Source organism: Mizuhopecten yessoensis, unplaced genomic scaffold (genome assembly GCF_002113885.1).
Source record: "Mizuhopecten yessoensis strain PY_sf001 unplaced genomic scaffold, ASM211388v2 scaffold10175, whole genome shotgun sequence".
Taxonomy (NCBI): Eukaryota; Metazoa; Mollusca; class Bivalvia; order Pectinida; family Pectinidae; genus Mizuhopecten; species Mizuhopecten yessoensis.
In genome coordinates, this window is record NW_018408416.1 from 346,251 (window position 1) to 363,398 (window position 17,148).

Sequence of the window (17,148 nt, forward strand, 5' to 3'; positions counted from 1 at the left end):
TTTACAATGATGTAGGTACAACCATGTCTGTCTGTACTGTATTCCTCACCTGTATCAACCACTCCAGTTTGTACATACATAGGCCCAGCTCTGCCATGCTGGGTTTAAAAAGTTCTCTGAGACGATAGTCCTGCATTAGTTGTACTAGCACCGCAAACGTTTCTTCCTCGGGCATCTACAATGGAACATAATTGAAACAATCAACGAAAAATTGATGAATGATATAAAAGTTTCTATCTGATCAAAATGTTTTCTTTGATTTTTCTTGCCATTAAAACAAAAATAATTTTCTATCATTGAAGACAAGATTTAAACTTTTGTAAATGAGTTTGTAATTATGTTCCGTCTGGAAAGTGTCTTTTTCAGACTACCAAGTCTAACAGTGTGAAAAATGCAATGAGCCCAGTCAGAATTCAAATCCAGGTCCTCCAAACTACTACTGGGAAACTAAGCAATATGGTCCCTGGAGATCCACCTAATTATCCTTCTTCTATGCTTGTGTCCATGAAGACAACACTATCTACAACATAGGTTCAGTTATCCCCTTACCAAGTACACAAAGTACTTGACACAACGGTTGGTCACAGGCACTGATTTGTAACAGTTAAAAAGCCATGGGCAGGTCTTGGATTTGAATCCGGAACCTCTGAACTGAAGATGGATCAAACATTCTACCAAATGATCTTTGGAAGCCAAATATTACAGGAGTACCAGGATGCAACAGCAAAGACCTGAGATTCAAATTCATAATCTCCAAACTCAGACCAACAGAGCTATCAGGTGATAGGCAATCGACCTATAATGGAGAAAATATTCCTCTTAATTACTTTAATACTGCCTCTTCCACCTTAACTTGAGAAAGCAAGTGTGCGGAACTGAATCACTTCCTGTGGCAATGTTTTTTTATAAGTCTGTGAGTCTTGTTACCTGCATGAGGAGAAGTCCAACAATAAAGCCACTCCCCTGGCAGTAACCGACCTCTCTATCATGTAGAGAGTACGCCTGAAAAGTACAAGGCAAAAACATGTTAAACATGTAAGAGAGTAGCTTTTAAATTGGAAATTGGGTTGTAGTTTAAATTGAAATTGGATTATTATCCAAGTCTGAAATTAGGTTGTTATTAGAGGCTGAAATTAGGTTCTTATCTAGGTCTAAAATTTAATTGATATCAAAATTTAAGATTGGGTTGGTATCAAAGATTAAGAATGGGCTGTTATCTAAAATTTAAAAATGTGATGTTATCTATGTTTGAAATTTGATTGGTATCTAAGTCTGAGATCAGGATGTCAACAAACTTTGAGTCAGGACATACCAGTGAAGCGTATGTACACAAAGGTGTAAAATATGTAGCCGAATCGACATCGATTTGTGCATAACTCGTACATATTTTACACCTTTGTGTACATATACGCTCCATTGGTCATTTGTCTGATGAAGGTGACAGAGTACATTATAAACCGTATTAGTCATTAAACATCCCATATAAACACTTATTGGTTGTGCTACATGAATCTTTTCATCATTCTCTAACACTTGAAATACAATACTACCTTCATAACATTGAAAAGACTCTCCTGACCAAGCCCATCCTTTTCCTTGAAGAAATCCTGTTCGGGGAAAGTGCGAGCAATATCTCGCTTGATAAGCTTTTCACTGGGGGAACTGTCCTTTAAGTATTCCACATACATTTGTCGGTGGGGCGACTCATTCACGTTCAACAACAGCTGCCAGGCTAGCCCCCGGAAGTGATGTGGGATTCCCTTCCGAACCAGGTCCTTAAGTTAGTAAACAAGCCAAGTAACATCTATATATTTGAAAACTTTTTAATATATAAATTGAATATTAGAATTTCTAGGTAATCCTCAAAGTTATAATTATAATAATTCTATTACAGTTTTCCTTTAAAATGATTGATCATTCATTTTGCATATCATTTGTCAGAACTTTTTTGGCCTTTTAGACACCAAAATCAATTTTAAATCCATGAATCAACACAGAGAATTCATTAAAATGTTGTTGACATTTCATTCTGTAATAGATATCAATACTTTATAATTGCAAAAGCTGCAGGACATAGTGTGCTTACCTTGATATATTGCTGTTTCTTTTTGGCATTTTCCCAGTCATTGACAAGTTTACCCCACACATCCCACAGGTTCCCTGATGTGGACAGGTCTGTAAATAACCAGAGATCCTCACTAAATATGTCATAATTCATAAAAAATAATTTTCAATCCCTTTGCAATATATGCAAATAATATGACAGAATGGATTCTCTTATGACACTGACATTTGCTGAAGAGATTTATAGAAACTCTGGTTTGAACCTAATGGATACCACAGGCAGGACCAGGTAATGTGTTAAAAGTCCAAATACAACCGTACAGTTAACCATCTTTGGGTGACCTACACAGGAAACTTTGAATTTCTTTGAGCATCATTGTTTTAATGTATTAATAGTGCTGTTTACATACTGTTCTCCTCGTCTGTCTGCTGTGTACTGTAGTGACTGTTGGAGGACGTAGAGGACTGCACACTAGACCCCGATCCCTTCCGTGAGTGACCGGGGGTCGGAGAGGGCGCAGAGTTGAGGGAACTGCATGCTTTCTGATCTGCCTCTAACAGCCTGTAAAAAGTGTATAATTACTTTGTTAAATCTTCTGTAGCCTTGGGTGTACCATAGCATATAAGTTTCTCATGAATACGCACATGCATCCATGTATAACAGATAGACGTACGTACTAGTAATATAGCTACAATGCCAAGAGAATATTTACGTACCTTTTGTACCTCTTCAAAAAGACCTCATAAATCATTTAGATATTTCTTTAATAAGAAAAAGATTAAGATCCTTACTTTCTGACAATGACGTCAAACTGATGTCATACTGATTGTGACCTTATATTTCATTACAGTGTACTCAGTTTTGGGCAGTATTATTTTGTCATAGGCAAAAGAACAAATATATCTGAATACCACAAATTAAATGCTCTTTAAACTTTTCTGTAAAGGTTTAAAAGTCTACAATTTGCTTACCACAATTGCAATGCACCTCTATTCACACTACATAGTTATGTACTTATTATCATATGCATGCATGATTACATATTTTTGCTCACTATCTCTGGTAGAGACCTTGCTTACAGTTCACTATCACTGGTGGGGACCTTGCTTACAGTTCACTATCACTGGTATAGACCTTGCTTACAGTTTACTATCACTGGTGGAGACCTTGCTTACAGTTCACTATCACTGGTAGAGACCTTGCTTACAGTTCACTAACACTGGTGGAGACCTTGCTTACAGTTCACTGGCACTGGTAGAGACCTTGCTTACAGTTCACTATCATTGGTAGAGACCTTGCTTACAGTTCACTATCCCTGGTAGAGACCTTGCTTACAGTTCACTAACACTGGTGGAGACCTTGCTTACAGTTCACTATCTCTGGTGGAGTCCTTGCTTACAGTTCACTATCACTGGTATAGACCTTGCTTACAGTTCACTATCAATGGTGGAGACCTTGCTTACAGTTCACTATTACTGGTATAGACCTTGCTTACAGTTTACTATCACTGGTGGGGACCTTGCTTACAGTTCACTATCACTCGTATAGACCTTGCTTACAGTTTACTATCACTGGTGGAGACCTTGCTTACAGTTCACTGTCACTGTAGGAGACCTTGCTTACAGTTCACTATCATTGGTAGAGACCTTGCTTACAGTTCACTATCATTGGTGGAGCCCTTGCTTACAGTTCATTATCACTGGGGGAGACCTTGCTTACAGTTCACTATCATTGGTGGATACCTTGCTTACAGTTCACTATCACTGGTGTAGACCTTGCTTACAGTTCACTATCACTGGCAGAGACCTTGCTTACAGTTCATTATCACTGGTGGAGACCTTGCTTACAGTTTACTATCATTGGTGGAGACCTTGCTTACAGTTCATTATCACTGGGGGAGACCTGGCTTCCAGTTCACTATCACTGGGGGAGACCTTGCTTACAGTTCACTATCATTGGTGGAGCCCTTGCTTACAGTTCATTATCACTGGTGGAGACCTTGCTTACAGTTTACTATCATTGGTGGAGACCTTGCTTACAGTTCACTATCATTGGTAGAGACCTTGCTTACAGTTCACTATCATTGGTGGAGCCCTTGCTTCCAGTTCACTATCACTGGTGGAGTCCTTGCTTACAGTTCACTATCTCTGGTGGAGACCTTGCTTACAGTTCACTAACACTGATTGAGACCTCGCTTACAGTTCACTATCACTGGTGGAGACCCTGCTTACAGTTCACTATCACTGGTGGAGACCCTACTTACAGTTCATTATCACTGGTGGAGACCTTGCTTACAGTTCCCTAACACTGGTAGATACCTTGCTTACAGTTCACTAACACTGGTGGAGCCCTTGCTTACAGTTCACTATCACTGGTGGGGTCCTTGCTTACAGTTCACTATCACTGGTATAGACCTTGCTTACAGTTCACTATCACTGGTGGGGACCTTGCTTACAGTTCACTATCACTGGTATAGACCTTGCTTACAGTTCACTATCAATGGTGGAGACCTTGCTTACAGTTCACTATCTCTGGTGGAGTCCTTGCTTACAGTTCACTATCACTGGTATAGACCTTGCTTACAGTTCACTATCAATGGTGGAGACCTTGCTTACAGTTCACTATCATTGGTGGAGCCCTTGCTTCCAGTTCACTATCACTGGTGGAGTCCTTGCTTACAGTTCACTATCTCTGGTGGAGACCTTGCTTACAGTTCACTAACACTGGTAGAGACCTTGCTTACAGTTCACTATCATTGGTGGATACCTTGCTTACAGTTCACTATCACTGGTGGAGACCTTGCTTACAGTTAATAATGTATTTAGTAAGCTATACATGTAATTACTAGCTATATTACACAGTAGTGCAGTACTAGATACTATAGCTAGCAAATGTGAAGTAGTTTTTTTCAACTATTTTCACTACACTTTATGAGCTAGTTCAGTGAATGAGAGATATATATATATATATATATGTAAGGTTAAATTCAAATTCTCTTTATGTGCTTGCTTGAACTTCCTACAAGCTTGCAAAAATGTTTCAAATGATTAGTGCATTGTATATAATTACTTAGATTATGACAAGATAAAGTGGAAATGAGCTTGTTGTGAGCTGTTTTGTAAAGCTTAATTGACAGTGATTTGTTTTTGGGTATATACGTAGTTGCAGTGTTCTACAAATATATATTCAATTAATCCTAGCAGCTATACTAATTATCATTGTCAGAAAAGAAATTTAAAGACCGAACATTTCTTACGGATTACTACTATCTTACTTATAGAAAGTATACTGCAGTAATTATTGTTGTATCATTCTGTTCCGGATACCAGTTTAACTCCATAACATTTGATGAATGAGTCACTAAATTGGTTGTTAGCTAAAACGTGCTCAACACATCTTTATAGTTGCCGTTTTTACCTCAAGGGTTTAAGATTTGATGATCATCAAGTGAAAATAAACAGACTAACGTTTCTCATGAATACACACTTACATGTAGTAATTAAATGGGAGAAGTGACAACACATGTCTCTATGTATAACATGTTGACGTACTGTGGCTACACTGTCAACGGAATCTCTAAGTGCTGATTACATTAAAGGTAACATAAATAATACAGACACCTGCATACAGGTGTATCTAGTATGGTGTACATATTTATACTCAAGCTTGTACCTGCCACATTGTATTGTAAAATACATGTAGGGCAAACATATTACGTCTTTCATACCTTTAGCCTATACGTATACATGGATATCTGAGATAAATGTATACATGGATATCTGAGATAAATGTATTTATTGTAAGGTAAACATGAATTGTGTCTACCAATACCTGTTCTACCTCTGAATAACAGATATACCAGCATACACTGTACAATAAACACGCTGCATCTTATGGATCTACCTAAATATCACATGTTAATGCTGTATGGGCAAATAAGTGTCTTCCATACCTAGGGCTGCAACGATAGGGTATATATCGTGCGATGATATCGAGGTATTTTGAATACGGAACGATACACAAATTTTTTTGAGAGGTAATACGATGCCCCTGCGATATTTTCCAGATTTTGTTGTTTCTGCATTTAAGTAAAAAGATGACTGGACAACATCCACTTGAAGCTACTTGTCAAATTTATTCCAGTTTACTAGTTTCAGCTTATTAGATAAGCCGTCATCAGAACAATATTTACAATTCAAAACAGACCTAAAGTCTGAAATGCGGTGCCTCTGTCTGGCAACGATCACAAGGTGTAAATAGTGACGTCACAAGAGAGTGACGTCATAGTTCATGAGTCCATAATTTGGCAGACTTTTCCAAGCTAACACATGACTATGGCAGAGTTAATGATGAATGCATTGTGAGTAGTAAATAAAGATCATGATAACAATGATGGATAGTGTTGACTTATCATTACTTGAAAATGGATATTGTAAAGTACATGTATACTACACTAGTGATAATTAGATAACAGTGTCCATTGGATAAATGGTGCTAAAGTGTCCAGGTAGGTAAACAGATGGATTAAAGTTCCGTATGCTTCGCCAGTACCACTCTGAAGATGGGTTTTACGTCTCTACCGTGGTTCCAGGTCTCCTTCAAGGTAGGTGGCGGTTTGGTTTCACTTTTGGAATTACGGAAGATGGGAACGGTAGATATATTTGGTTTCGTATCATTCACCCTTTCAAACCACCTAAGAATTTCCGGTTGGATACTGAATTTAGTATACTCATATCCGTTCCAACATGGCAAGTGACAGCTCCAGCTTGGCAAACACGTCGAAAGACGTGAATTGTATGAAACTTTTTAAATCATGCCCATTTTTGACGAAGTCTATTTCAAGTTGTAATATTGCCATTAAGAATTTGCAACATATCTTTTCGCTTTGCTTCTACTGTTACTATTTGTATCGTGACCACAAAATCGCAATATGTATATCGTATTGTCATGTTAGTGTATCTTTGCAGCCCTATCCATGCCATATACTGCCTACCTGGACATCATACAAACATGTAGACTGAATGACAAACATATTTCTACCTTAATTACTATGGCGTACCTGGATATCATACATATATTTTATGACAGAGATGTGTGTACCAAATTTACCTTCAGCCTACCTGCATCCTACATACATGTATACTGTATGACAAACCCTTGTTTCTACCTTAATTACCACAGCCTACCTGGATATCAGGTACATATTGTACAACAAACTCAGGTCCAGTCTTAAATAATCCGTAGTTCCGGCTGATCTTGGATCCAAATATAACCTGTTATCTATAAATGCACCAGCTGTTTCCCCGTTGATGTTGTTATACTACACAGACAATTTTATGACCAAATATTCACTGTTTCCTGTTGCTTAGATCAATGAAGTTCACAGGTTTCTCCTGTGTGTGAAGTGTTTCCTGTGTTATGCTGTGTTATGCTGTGTTGTTTGTACAGAGTGTCCCCCACTCTGACATCATCCTGACAGAGCTTGACGTAAGTTAGTATCAGGAATACTAAGTAAGGTAAAACAAAGATTTATAACAGGTTCACCTTGTCATCACTCAGCTGTTATTGTGCTGATGACGTGATGAATATTCTTACAGTAATTAAATGTCTAATTAGTAATTCAACTCATTACTAGAAACATTTTGTTTTGTCTATCAACATATCATTTCTTAATATAATAATAAGTGGTATGTGCCAAAAGGAGTCTCCAGAGGGATGAAACCCCAAACATAAAGCCCTTAGTCCATTAATTTGAACTCTTCAAGAGAAACGTTTCCTCCACAGGTGTTGGACACACAGCTAGTATGATGTGTATACCAACAATATACAACAATAGATCTAAAAGGAATCTTGGCACTCAACATCGTAAGAATTTCATGTAGTCCAGGCAAGATTGCTTTAAAAAAAAAATACCCTTTTTATTATCTGTGGGATAGAGAGCCATGTGAACACTAAATGCATCTCTGGATAACTAAATTTGATCAAAAGTTCATACTGATGTGTATAGCTTTGCTCATTCAAATTATGGTTGTCGTTTGACCTACCAGTACTTAATGAGTAACATGGGGAAACTACATAAGAAATTTTAGAAAGATCTGTCAAGTACTTATTGACAAATAAGGCTACATGATGGCTATACATGCCTATCATGGTTTTTTAACCGGTCACAATATAATTTACAATTGGTGATTCAACATCGAAATTTGACAATTTTTTTAAGGCCAAATTATAGGGGGAAAATTTAATATAGTGAAAATAATACTTTTTATAAAAATAAAGGGACATAATAATTAATTTAACTAATATTGACCTCCAATGATCCTGAGGAAGTCTGTGTCAAACATTTGGTAACATTATAATCACCAGCCTTAACCCAATTATGCCATACAAAGTAAAACTAAAAGGATCAAGTTATAATACATTTCTTCCTGACTTATTTTTTTTTTATGTTTTAATAATTATGGTAATAATTTTAGGTTCTTATATACCACTTTATCTAAACCTAGTTCGTAGGTCGTCTCAAAGCAGTTCACAAATTAGTATCCATGGTTATTGTACCTAAAGTACCGGCCCGGGTATGTTAAAATATCGTGATAATGTTACACCGCCATTGTTATAAACTGATTTACCTATTAGCGATCTCCAACTTGGAGAGGAGGTCAGTCTCTGTATCATGACCATTGTCCGAGGGAGGCTGGTCATTGACAGACATCTAGCTGGTCTGGACCTCTAATCAAGACCTCTAAACAATCTGGTCATCTTATGTCAGCAGACAAGGTCTGATGGCACCACCAGATCTGTAACGATAAAACAATAACTTATAACATTTTACACCACCAACACCAGATCTGGAACGATAAAGCAATAACTTATAACATTTTACACCACCACCACCAGATCTGTAACGATAAAACAATAACTTATAACATTTTGCACCACCAACACCAGATCTGTAACGATAAAACGATAACTTATAACATTTTACACCACCAACACCAGATCTGAAACGATAAAACAATAACTTATAACATTTTACACCACCAACACCAGATCTGAAACGATAAAACAATAACTTATAACATTTTACACCACCGACACCAGATCTGTAACGATAAAACAATAACTTATAACATTTACACCACCAACACCAGATCTGTAATGATAAAGCGATAACTTATAACATTTTACACCACCAACACCTGATCTGTAACGATAAAACAATAACTTATAACGTTTTACACCACCAACACCAGATCTGTAACGATAAAACAATAACTTATAACATTTTTAAACAGAAGCCGACAATGTCCAATAGCAACGTACAGCATGCCAAATTCTCTAATAATGAAAAACTTGTAGATAAACCATCTTACGTATGACAGCAGACAATGTCTGGAGGCAGGTACCAGATATGTACATGTAATGATTAAAACAGAAACTTTAAACAATTCATATTTATACTGTTCTGAAGACCCGATGTAAAAAAAGGTGTGTTCTCTCCTTGGAGCCATATAACCTAGCTTACTGGACATGTTACACAATAACTACCATTCTTGCTTTTTATTGAAGAAATATGCTTTGTTTGCAAGAAAAGTTTTAAGTCAGTGGCTGAATGTATAACATCGTTAAACGTGCATGTATGTCTAATTCTGGAAACTCTTGGTTTTTGCCCAAGAACAAGTTGACACTAATTTAAAATGTGTTCGTAGTGTCATATGTATTAATCTAAGTAGACATTATAAGTGTGATGGAAAACTTTTAATCCATGCAGGACCATCACATTTTTATATAGACACACTACCACTTGATCTTTTCCTGTATATAACTCATATAGATGTATAGAACTCATACAGTTCTCTTCATGCATGGATATGTATATAAGCTAGGTCACACAACAGTTCATGAACGTAGTTAAAACTGAAATGTAGGGAATTTGGGGGCTTGAGCAGGGGACGTACAAACCTTGTTCACCATCTGGGAGTTACAGAACCAATTCATTTCCTATAGACTATAGCATTTTATCTTCAAACAGGTTTTGGTCAGAATTATAGAGCAAATATAGCATATTGAGTCCTGATTGGATCTCTGTACTCCATATCATTTGACACACAAGTGGATATTGTGGAGAGTATAGATATAGTACATGTAACATGTATATGAAGTTTTTAAAATGATACTCTATACTATATAGCAGTGTAAGTAGTGACAGTCCAGACATTTGACCTCTGCTTCCTCAACAGTTGTGACCTTGTAGGGGTATATACAGACATGTCAGTGTAGCGATAGACAGTTTATTATGACACATCAGACCTATTTATATATATCTATACATGTGACAAATTAGAACCAGACCAGTGTGAGGAAACTTACTCACTGGAACTGACTATTTGGTTAAAGATGTGTGGTAGGTACTTTTAAGTCACAATAAATTTGAGCTGACTGTTTGGTTATTATACTGTATAGAGACACAAACAGACTAGTGTGTGTTATAACGTGCCTAATTATACTGTATCGAGACACAAACAGACTAGTGTGTGTTATATAGCGTGCCTAATTATACTGTATAGAGACACAAACAGACTGGTGTGTGTTATATAGCGTGCCTAATTATACTGTATAGAGACACAAACAGACTGGTGTGTGTTATATAGCGTGCCTAATTATACTGTATAGAGACACAAACAGACTGGTGTGTGTTATATAGCGTGCCTAATTATACTGTATAGAGACACAAACAGACTGGTGTGTGTTATATAGCGTGCCTAATTATACTGTATAGAGACACAAACAGACTGGTGTGTGTTATATAGCGTGCCTAATTATACTGTATAGAGACACAAACAGACTGGTGTGTGTTATATAGCGTGCCTAATTATACTGTATAGAGACACAAACAGACTGGTGTGTGTTATATAGCGTGCCTAATTATACTGTATAGAGACACAAACAGACTGGTGTGTGTTATATAGCGTGCCTAATTATACTGTATAGAGACACAAACAGACTGGTGTGTGTTATATAGCGTGCCTAATTATACTGTATAGAGACACAAACAGACTGGTGTGTGTTATATAGCGTGCCTAATTATACTGTATAGAGACACAAACAGACTGGTGTGTGTTATATAGCGTGCCTAATTATACTGTATAGAGACACAAACAGACTGGTGTGTGTTATATAGCGTGCCTAATTATACTGTATAGAGACACAAACAGACTAGTGTGTGTTATATAGTGTGCCTAATTATACTGTATAGAGACACAAACAGTCTAGTGTGTGTTATATAGCGTGCCTAATTATATTGTATAGAGACACAAACAGACTGGTGTGTGTTATATAGCATGCCTGACTATACTGTATAGAGACACAAACAGTCTAGCGAGTGTTATATAGCGTGCCTAATTATACTGTATAGAGACACAAACAGTCTAGTGTGTGTTATATAGCGTGCCTAATTATATTGTATAGAGACCCAAACAGATTGGTGTGTGTTATATAGCGTGCCTAATTTAACTGTTTGATTATTATACTGTATAGAGATCTAGACACAAACAGACTAGTGTGTGTTATATAGCGTGCCTAATTTAACTGTTTGGTTATTATACTGTATAGAGACACAAACAGACTGGTGTGTGTTATATAGCATGCCTAATTATACTGTAAAGAGACACAAACAGACTAGTGTGTGTTATAACGTGCCTAATTTAACTGCATCCTAATAGTGTTCCAACCAATTAGGACCAGATTTTATTAGCAGTTCACAGTTGAGGTTTGACAATTTGGACAAACATTGCAGTGATTTGACATCTTATAACTTTCTGTGACCCTGATACAACTGCATGACCTTTGTTTCACTATGGTAATCATATCAGAAGGCCTTGTCATAACATATCAATTTAATTAAACAATCTTTAGTGGTTCAAAAATTATGGTCTGTAAACAAGCTCTGAACCACTTAATATATTGGTTGGTTTTACTGCAATTGGCCTGCGCGTACACTTAAGTACACTTAAGGACATATGTGCTCTATTCAAAACAGTGTTTCCGACATTTAAAAAAGTGTTTCCAACATTTAAAAAAGTGTTTCCGACATTTAAAAAAGTGTTTCCGACACATAGAAAAGTGAATAGATTAGTGTACATGTATTAATACAGTGTGGAGAGAACCAGTTCTACAGTCTCAATACAATGCATACTTAAACAATGCATTGATAACTAGGTCACACTGCATATGTTATGGCACATAGATATATAATGTATGTATACAGGTAAAACATGATGGATATACCATTAAAATTATACAAGTCTGAAAGAGATTTATGATAAATTGAAAATAAAACTTTGAAATTAATGATTTATGTGTTTTTGTAGTACACCTAGCCTATGGCATAATTTGACAATAAAAATATATAAGCTGTGAAATTGAATATTGGGTGTGTCTGTGTATAACAAATTGAAATCTTATAATCAAGACTAATGTAATATCATCTGCACCTCCTCAATGAGAACTAATTGTATAATATTGATATGCTAAACAAATGAAAAGAAACCTGAATACATGTTTGATGTTTGATGTAAAATGATAGTTCTATTATGAATTTTGATATATTTAGCCAAACATATTCCGGAGGATAGTGTGTAAGGGGCAGTGATTCCTTATAATGTGCATGAATTCAAAAACCTCATGGTCATACTGTTTAGAAATCAGTTCAAAAATGGAGAACTGCATAGCTGTACAAGTATATATTTTATCCTGGAAGGCAAAATTATTACTGGGACCTTATTATAACTTAATAAGGGGGGCACTAGACAGGGATTCAAACCCAGGACTTCAGACTGTTATACCTCATGCACTGCTCTTTCTCTCTCTATATATATATCAGGCCCATTATACTGGGCTACAGTTATGACCCAACAGAAGTTAAGGGGAGATTACTGTGTATATGAAAAACTACAGTGCAGTTGGACAGGGATAAATAATAAATGACTTTAAAAATTAAAAGAAACAATAGATATATGACAAAATGCATCTTAGAATGATACCGAATAACAGTGTCAATGGACTGATGATGCAAACAGTGTATAATGGGACATAATAAACTTATTTCATCTGACTGTCAGACAGTAATACTTATAAGGAGCAACAGGAAATAATATGTTGAATGTAAATATCCAAAGTTTTAAAGAATCAACTCAACAATGGAGAAATGCATTAGTGGATAGAGTGTAAAGGGGCATCATCCCCATAATAAGTGTCAAAATGACAAAAAAGCCATTCATATATATATACCTGCATGTTATTGTATTAATACATTTAAAGTAACAATTAAATAGGCTCATGATCATTAAGTCTATTAATGCACAACTGGACAATTGTTCACCAATATTGTCCAGCAGAAAAAAATAAAGGCTTAATTTAAATTATAAATAAATTATCATACATCAACAAAAATAACACAGAAAAGGCATTGCATGAGGACCTACCCAGTAATTGATGGAACAAGGACACTATTCATACAGGTACGGTTATATAGATCAAGTACAACAAACTCGGATAATTATACCATATTCTAAATTGAAGATTTTCAAATATTTGTATATAAATGTATGTAGAATCAAGATATGTCACTTTGAAATCCTGTAATCTTTAAGAATATCTATACCTGTTAGTATTTACCTTATTGATTTGATAACAGTTAAACATCTATATATACACGCACCATGCAATAACCACTGTCTCTATACAACATCCTTATGACATATCAACAATTATCTTACCGTAGTGGATGACTCTTAATAATAATAATAATAATAATATACAACATTTATATAGCGCCCTATATAATTTGTAAAATTACTCTAAGGCGCTTTACAACATATGGATAATGTAGTAATGGTTATAATAGTGAAAACAAAAAAACAAAGGCTTACAATCACTTTTATACATTTAAGAAGCAATGTGCAAATAATTGAACAAATAAAAGGTGGTATATATTTACATGACGTCTTTGCAAGGATTCTAAATGCAGACCTGAAGGAAATAAGATCTGCTGTCATTTTTGTTTTGAGCTAATCATTTCAGATCCACTGACACAATATCCTCATTCTATGACGAGTTAAACTGTGCTGTGTTATATATTGTCAAACACAATAGAATATTGAAGACTTTCAATATATGTCATGCATGACAACTATAAAAAGGTATTGTGAATGCATTATTCAAGATTGTCAATATATAAACACAAAAACTGAGTTGTACAACCCAGATGTACATTAATTAGATAAGATGTTGAGGAAATCATTCTGACAGAACAAAGAAATTACACTGGTACACATATGTACTGTGCATGTGTATGAAAAGGTCAAGATATTACATCACTATCATTGAAGTGACGGGCCAACATCATGGTCCTGGGGAGACTGTACATGTATGTATTTTAATTGAATCATACGTATACAGTAGCACTGAGACAGTGTTTGCATGATAGCAATTAATATCATAGATGTAAGTTGTATCTAAATATACAGTAAATACTGGTTAAAAAGCATTCAACTTATTAATCTGTGACCTAGATAGAAAATCAAACAATATTTTAATAAACAAGCCCCTACCTCAAATTGGTAGGGTACTACAACTTGTTGTATTATAGATGCATTACAGTCCAAACAACCATGTGCACATGTGTCTGTAAGTGTGTATAGCGCTGTATAGAGAATACCTCTGGAATCCTGGGCTGATCCTGTACAATATAAATGTATCTCCTTGGAGTCAGTGTTCACTACATTGTGCTATTACTCCTCAGTAAGACACCCCAGATATTATTAATGAGAAAACACACCAGCCCTCCCCCTCCTCTGTCATTACTCACGACTACTAGTGGTGACGTCCCAGCCAAAAACACACTAACCAGCCAGCCTGAGTCTCATCTGAATCATCAATTAATCAAACCCGGGAGACTTCACTTTAAAAAACTTCAAGTATATATTTAAACCATTAGCATACACAATGTATATATACATGTAGGTCGTATGATCAGTTCAATTAATCATGGGACACATTAATTTCAAATTCAAATTGAAAGAAACTTGCTTACATATAACATAGAAAGTGTTTGGTGTTGGTTAAACATCTATATGTACGACTGTGGTGGCCTGATGCACCTAAAGACCACAGCACAGCTGTACTGAGTATAGGGTGAGGAACAGGCTCCCCGGGGCAGCACGTCGGGCAGCACGTCGGCGCCTAGGGAGTTACAACTATTAAACCACTAGTCTTGAGATGTACACACTATAGCAATATGTTATGTGTACATGAAGCTTGATTGATGGACAATGGCAGTTACACAGAGATGATTAAAGCAATCACCCGCCATCATCTATATAACATGTTTTTGATTGAGGCATTGTTTTGCTAGAACTCAAAATGTTCAATCCATTATATATGTATTGTATAAATATGCAGAACTTTTATTAACATCTTGCAGTTTTGGTATAAACGTAAACACAAAATATAAAACAACAGAATATAGATAAACTCATTTGATCCATAAGATTATAGTAATTAATGTCTTTATAAACCTAATTTACAGTATATGGAGTGTCTGTATATATGCATGTAATACCTTGATACTCAAATTGTTTTTTATTTATGTCCATGGCCAGACAAAGACGTGTTTACATTTCATACAGATGACATACAGACTGTACTGTATAATGTAAAACAGTCCACAAAGATTTCCATTATGTGCCTGTGGATCTGATTAGCCTAGGTGTGATTGTTCTGTATAAAAGATTGATGACCTGCTCAAGTGATTACTGTATAACCTTGTCAGTGTCTACAATACAGACCTTCACCAATACACAGCTGTATTGTTATAAATTATGATATGTCTGACAGCTAGCTGTGGTTTGTTATGATCCTTTGCAAGAGTTATTCCCCCCTTATTTAGTAGCATCATATACATTGTACCAGGTAAATGCCTGCATGTGTACCGTTCAGATTCACAGTTACAGTATGTTGTGGCAAATTTTAATTTTATATATTTATAATCGTTGTCTACTTCTAGCTTCACACAAGAGAGAATTTCGTTTCAGCTAAATTGGTAGAGAGGTATAGACTAGGAATTAAAGCTAGTGGTTGCTGGTTTGAACCCTGCTATTTATTGTATATAGAAAAAAGGAAGTAAACTACTTTCTTTCGTAACATAACAAGTTGTCTATAGGCCTCCCTGTGGTGACAGGAGGTAATTAGAGTCTAGGTGGTACATGTATACTAAAGTAATTGTGATGTGTCTATATAAGGACAAACATATTGTAGAAGGGGGAAGCAGTATGGCAGATTTTAATTGTATATATATATATATGATCACAATTGTCTTCACACTAGCTAGATAGAGGGAGCTAGTTTCCTTCAGCTCACGAGTGGGTATACATAGCTAGCAGTGGATCCCCAGTGGAAGCACATGACTCTCCTGTTGCAGTGTTAATTTCATCTTTTTACACAGCATTTTACAATTTTAGAAAAAAAATCAAATTAATAATAAATTATTTAGTAGAAATTGTGGGGTATTACCTTGTATGGTTAACATGTAACAGTCCTCTAGATCTGGTTAAGCCACAATATACAGATGGTGTCTTGTTTGTCCTTCTTGTATTCATCAATAACACTTCAATGTATGATTATGTACACAGAAAATGCCTCAGGCATGCTATTATGATGTGAAGATAAAACTGTACCAAACACAATCTACATAATGGACTGATACTATGTAAACAGGGATGCTGATTAGTCCAGGTCAACACCAGTAATGAAGGTCCAGTGTCCATTACAGATAGATTACAGAACACTGTACACCATAAGTATACTTACTATATTCAGCATCACGCAATTAAGCGAAATAAGATCAAAATAATTGACAAAGAGGACACATATTACTAGAGTACTAGAAATATCTGAAAGTACATACTCCAAGTATTTACAAACAGTCACTGATCGTTTATAATGATATATATACCAAATGTTACAACGGCCTCAAAATTGTTTTTCCACCTCTATAGAAACCCCAATAATGGGTTACAATACAT

At 35.8% G+C, this 17,148-nt stretch overlaps 1 protein-coding gene across 7 annotated transcripts in view; it reads right to left on the reverse strand.

Moving 5' to 3' along the window:
- LOC110459654 (ecotropic viral integration site 5 ortholog-like) overlaps positions 1-17,148 on the reverse strand; it is a 73,053-nt gene that overhangs the window by 39,514 nt on the left and 16,391 nt on the right. For 3 of the 7 annotated variants that reach the window (XM_021512002.1, XM_021512010.1, XM_021512007.1), the window contains exons 2-7: positions 8,695-8,862; positions 2,475-2,626; positions 2,087-2,175; positions 1,551-1,775; positions 928-1,002; positions 50-175 (exon numbers count right to left, since the gene is read on the reverse strand). In XM_021512002.1, coding sequence (XP_021367677.1) covers positions 50-175; positions 928-1,002; positions 1,551-1,775; positions 2,087-2,175; positions 2,475-2,626; positions 8,695-8,777 — 750 coding nt within the window. In that variant the 5' untranslated portion in view covers positions 8,778-8,862. Of the gene's footprint in view, positions 1-49; positions 176-927; positions 1,003-1,550; positions 1,776-2,086; positions 2,176-2,474; positions 2,627-7,251; positions 7,514-8,694; positions 8,863-14,676; positions 14,901-14,933; positions 14,973-16,636; positions 16,738-17,148 lie in introns of those variants that run through there. The other 4 variants (XM_021512005.1, XM_021512004.1, XM_021512003.1 and 1 more) reach the window with 4 other exon arrangements.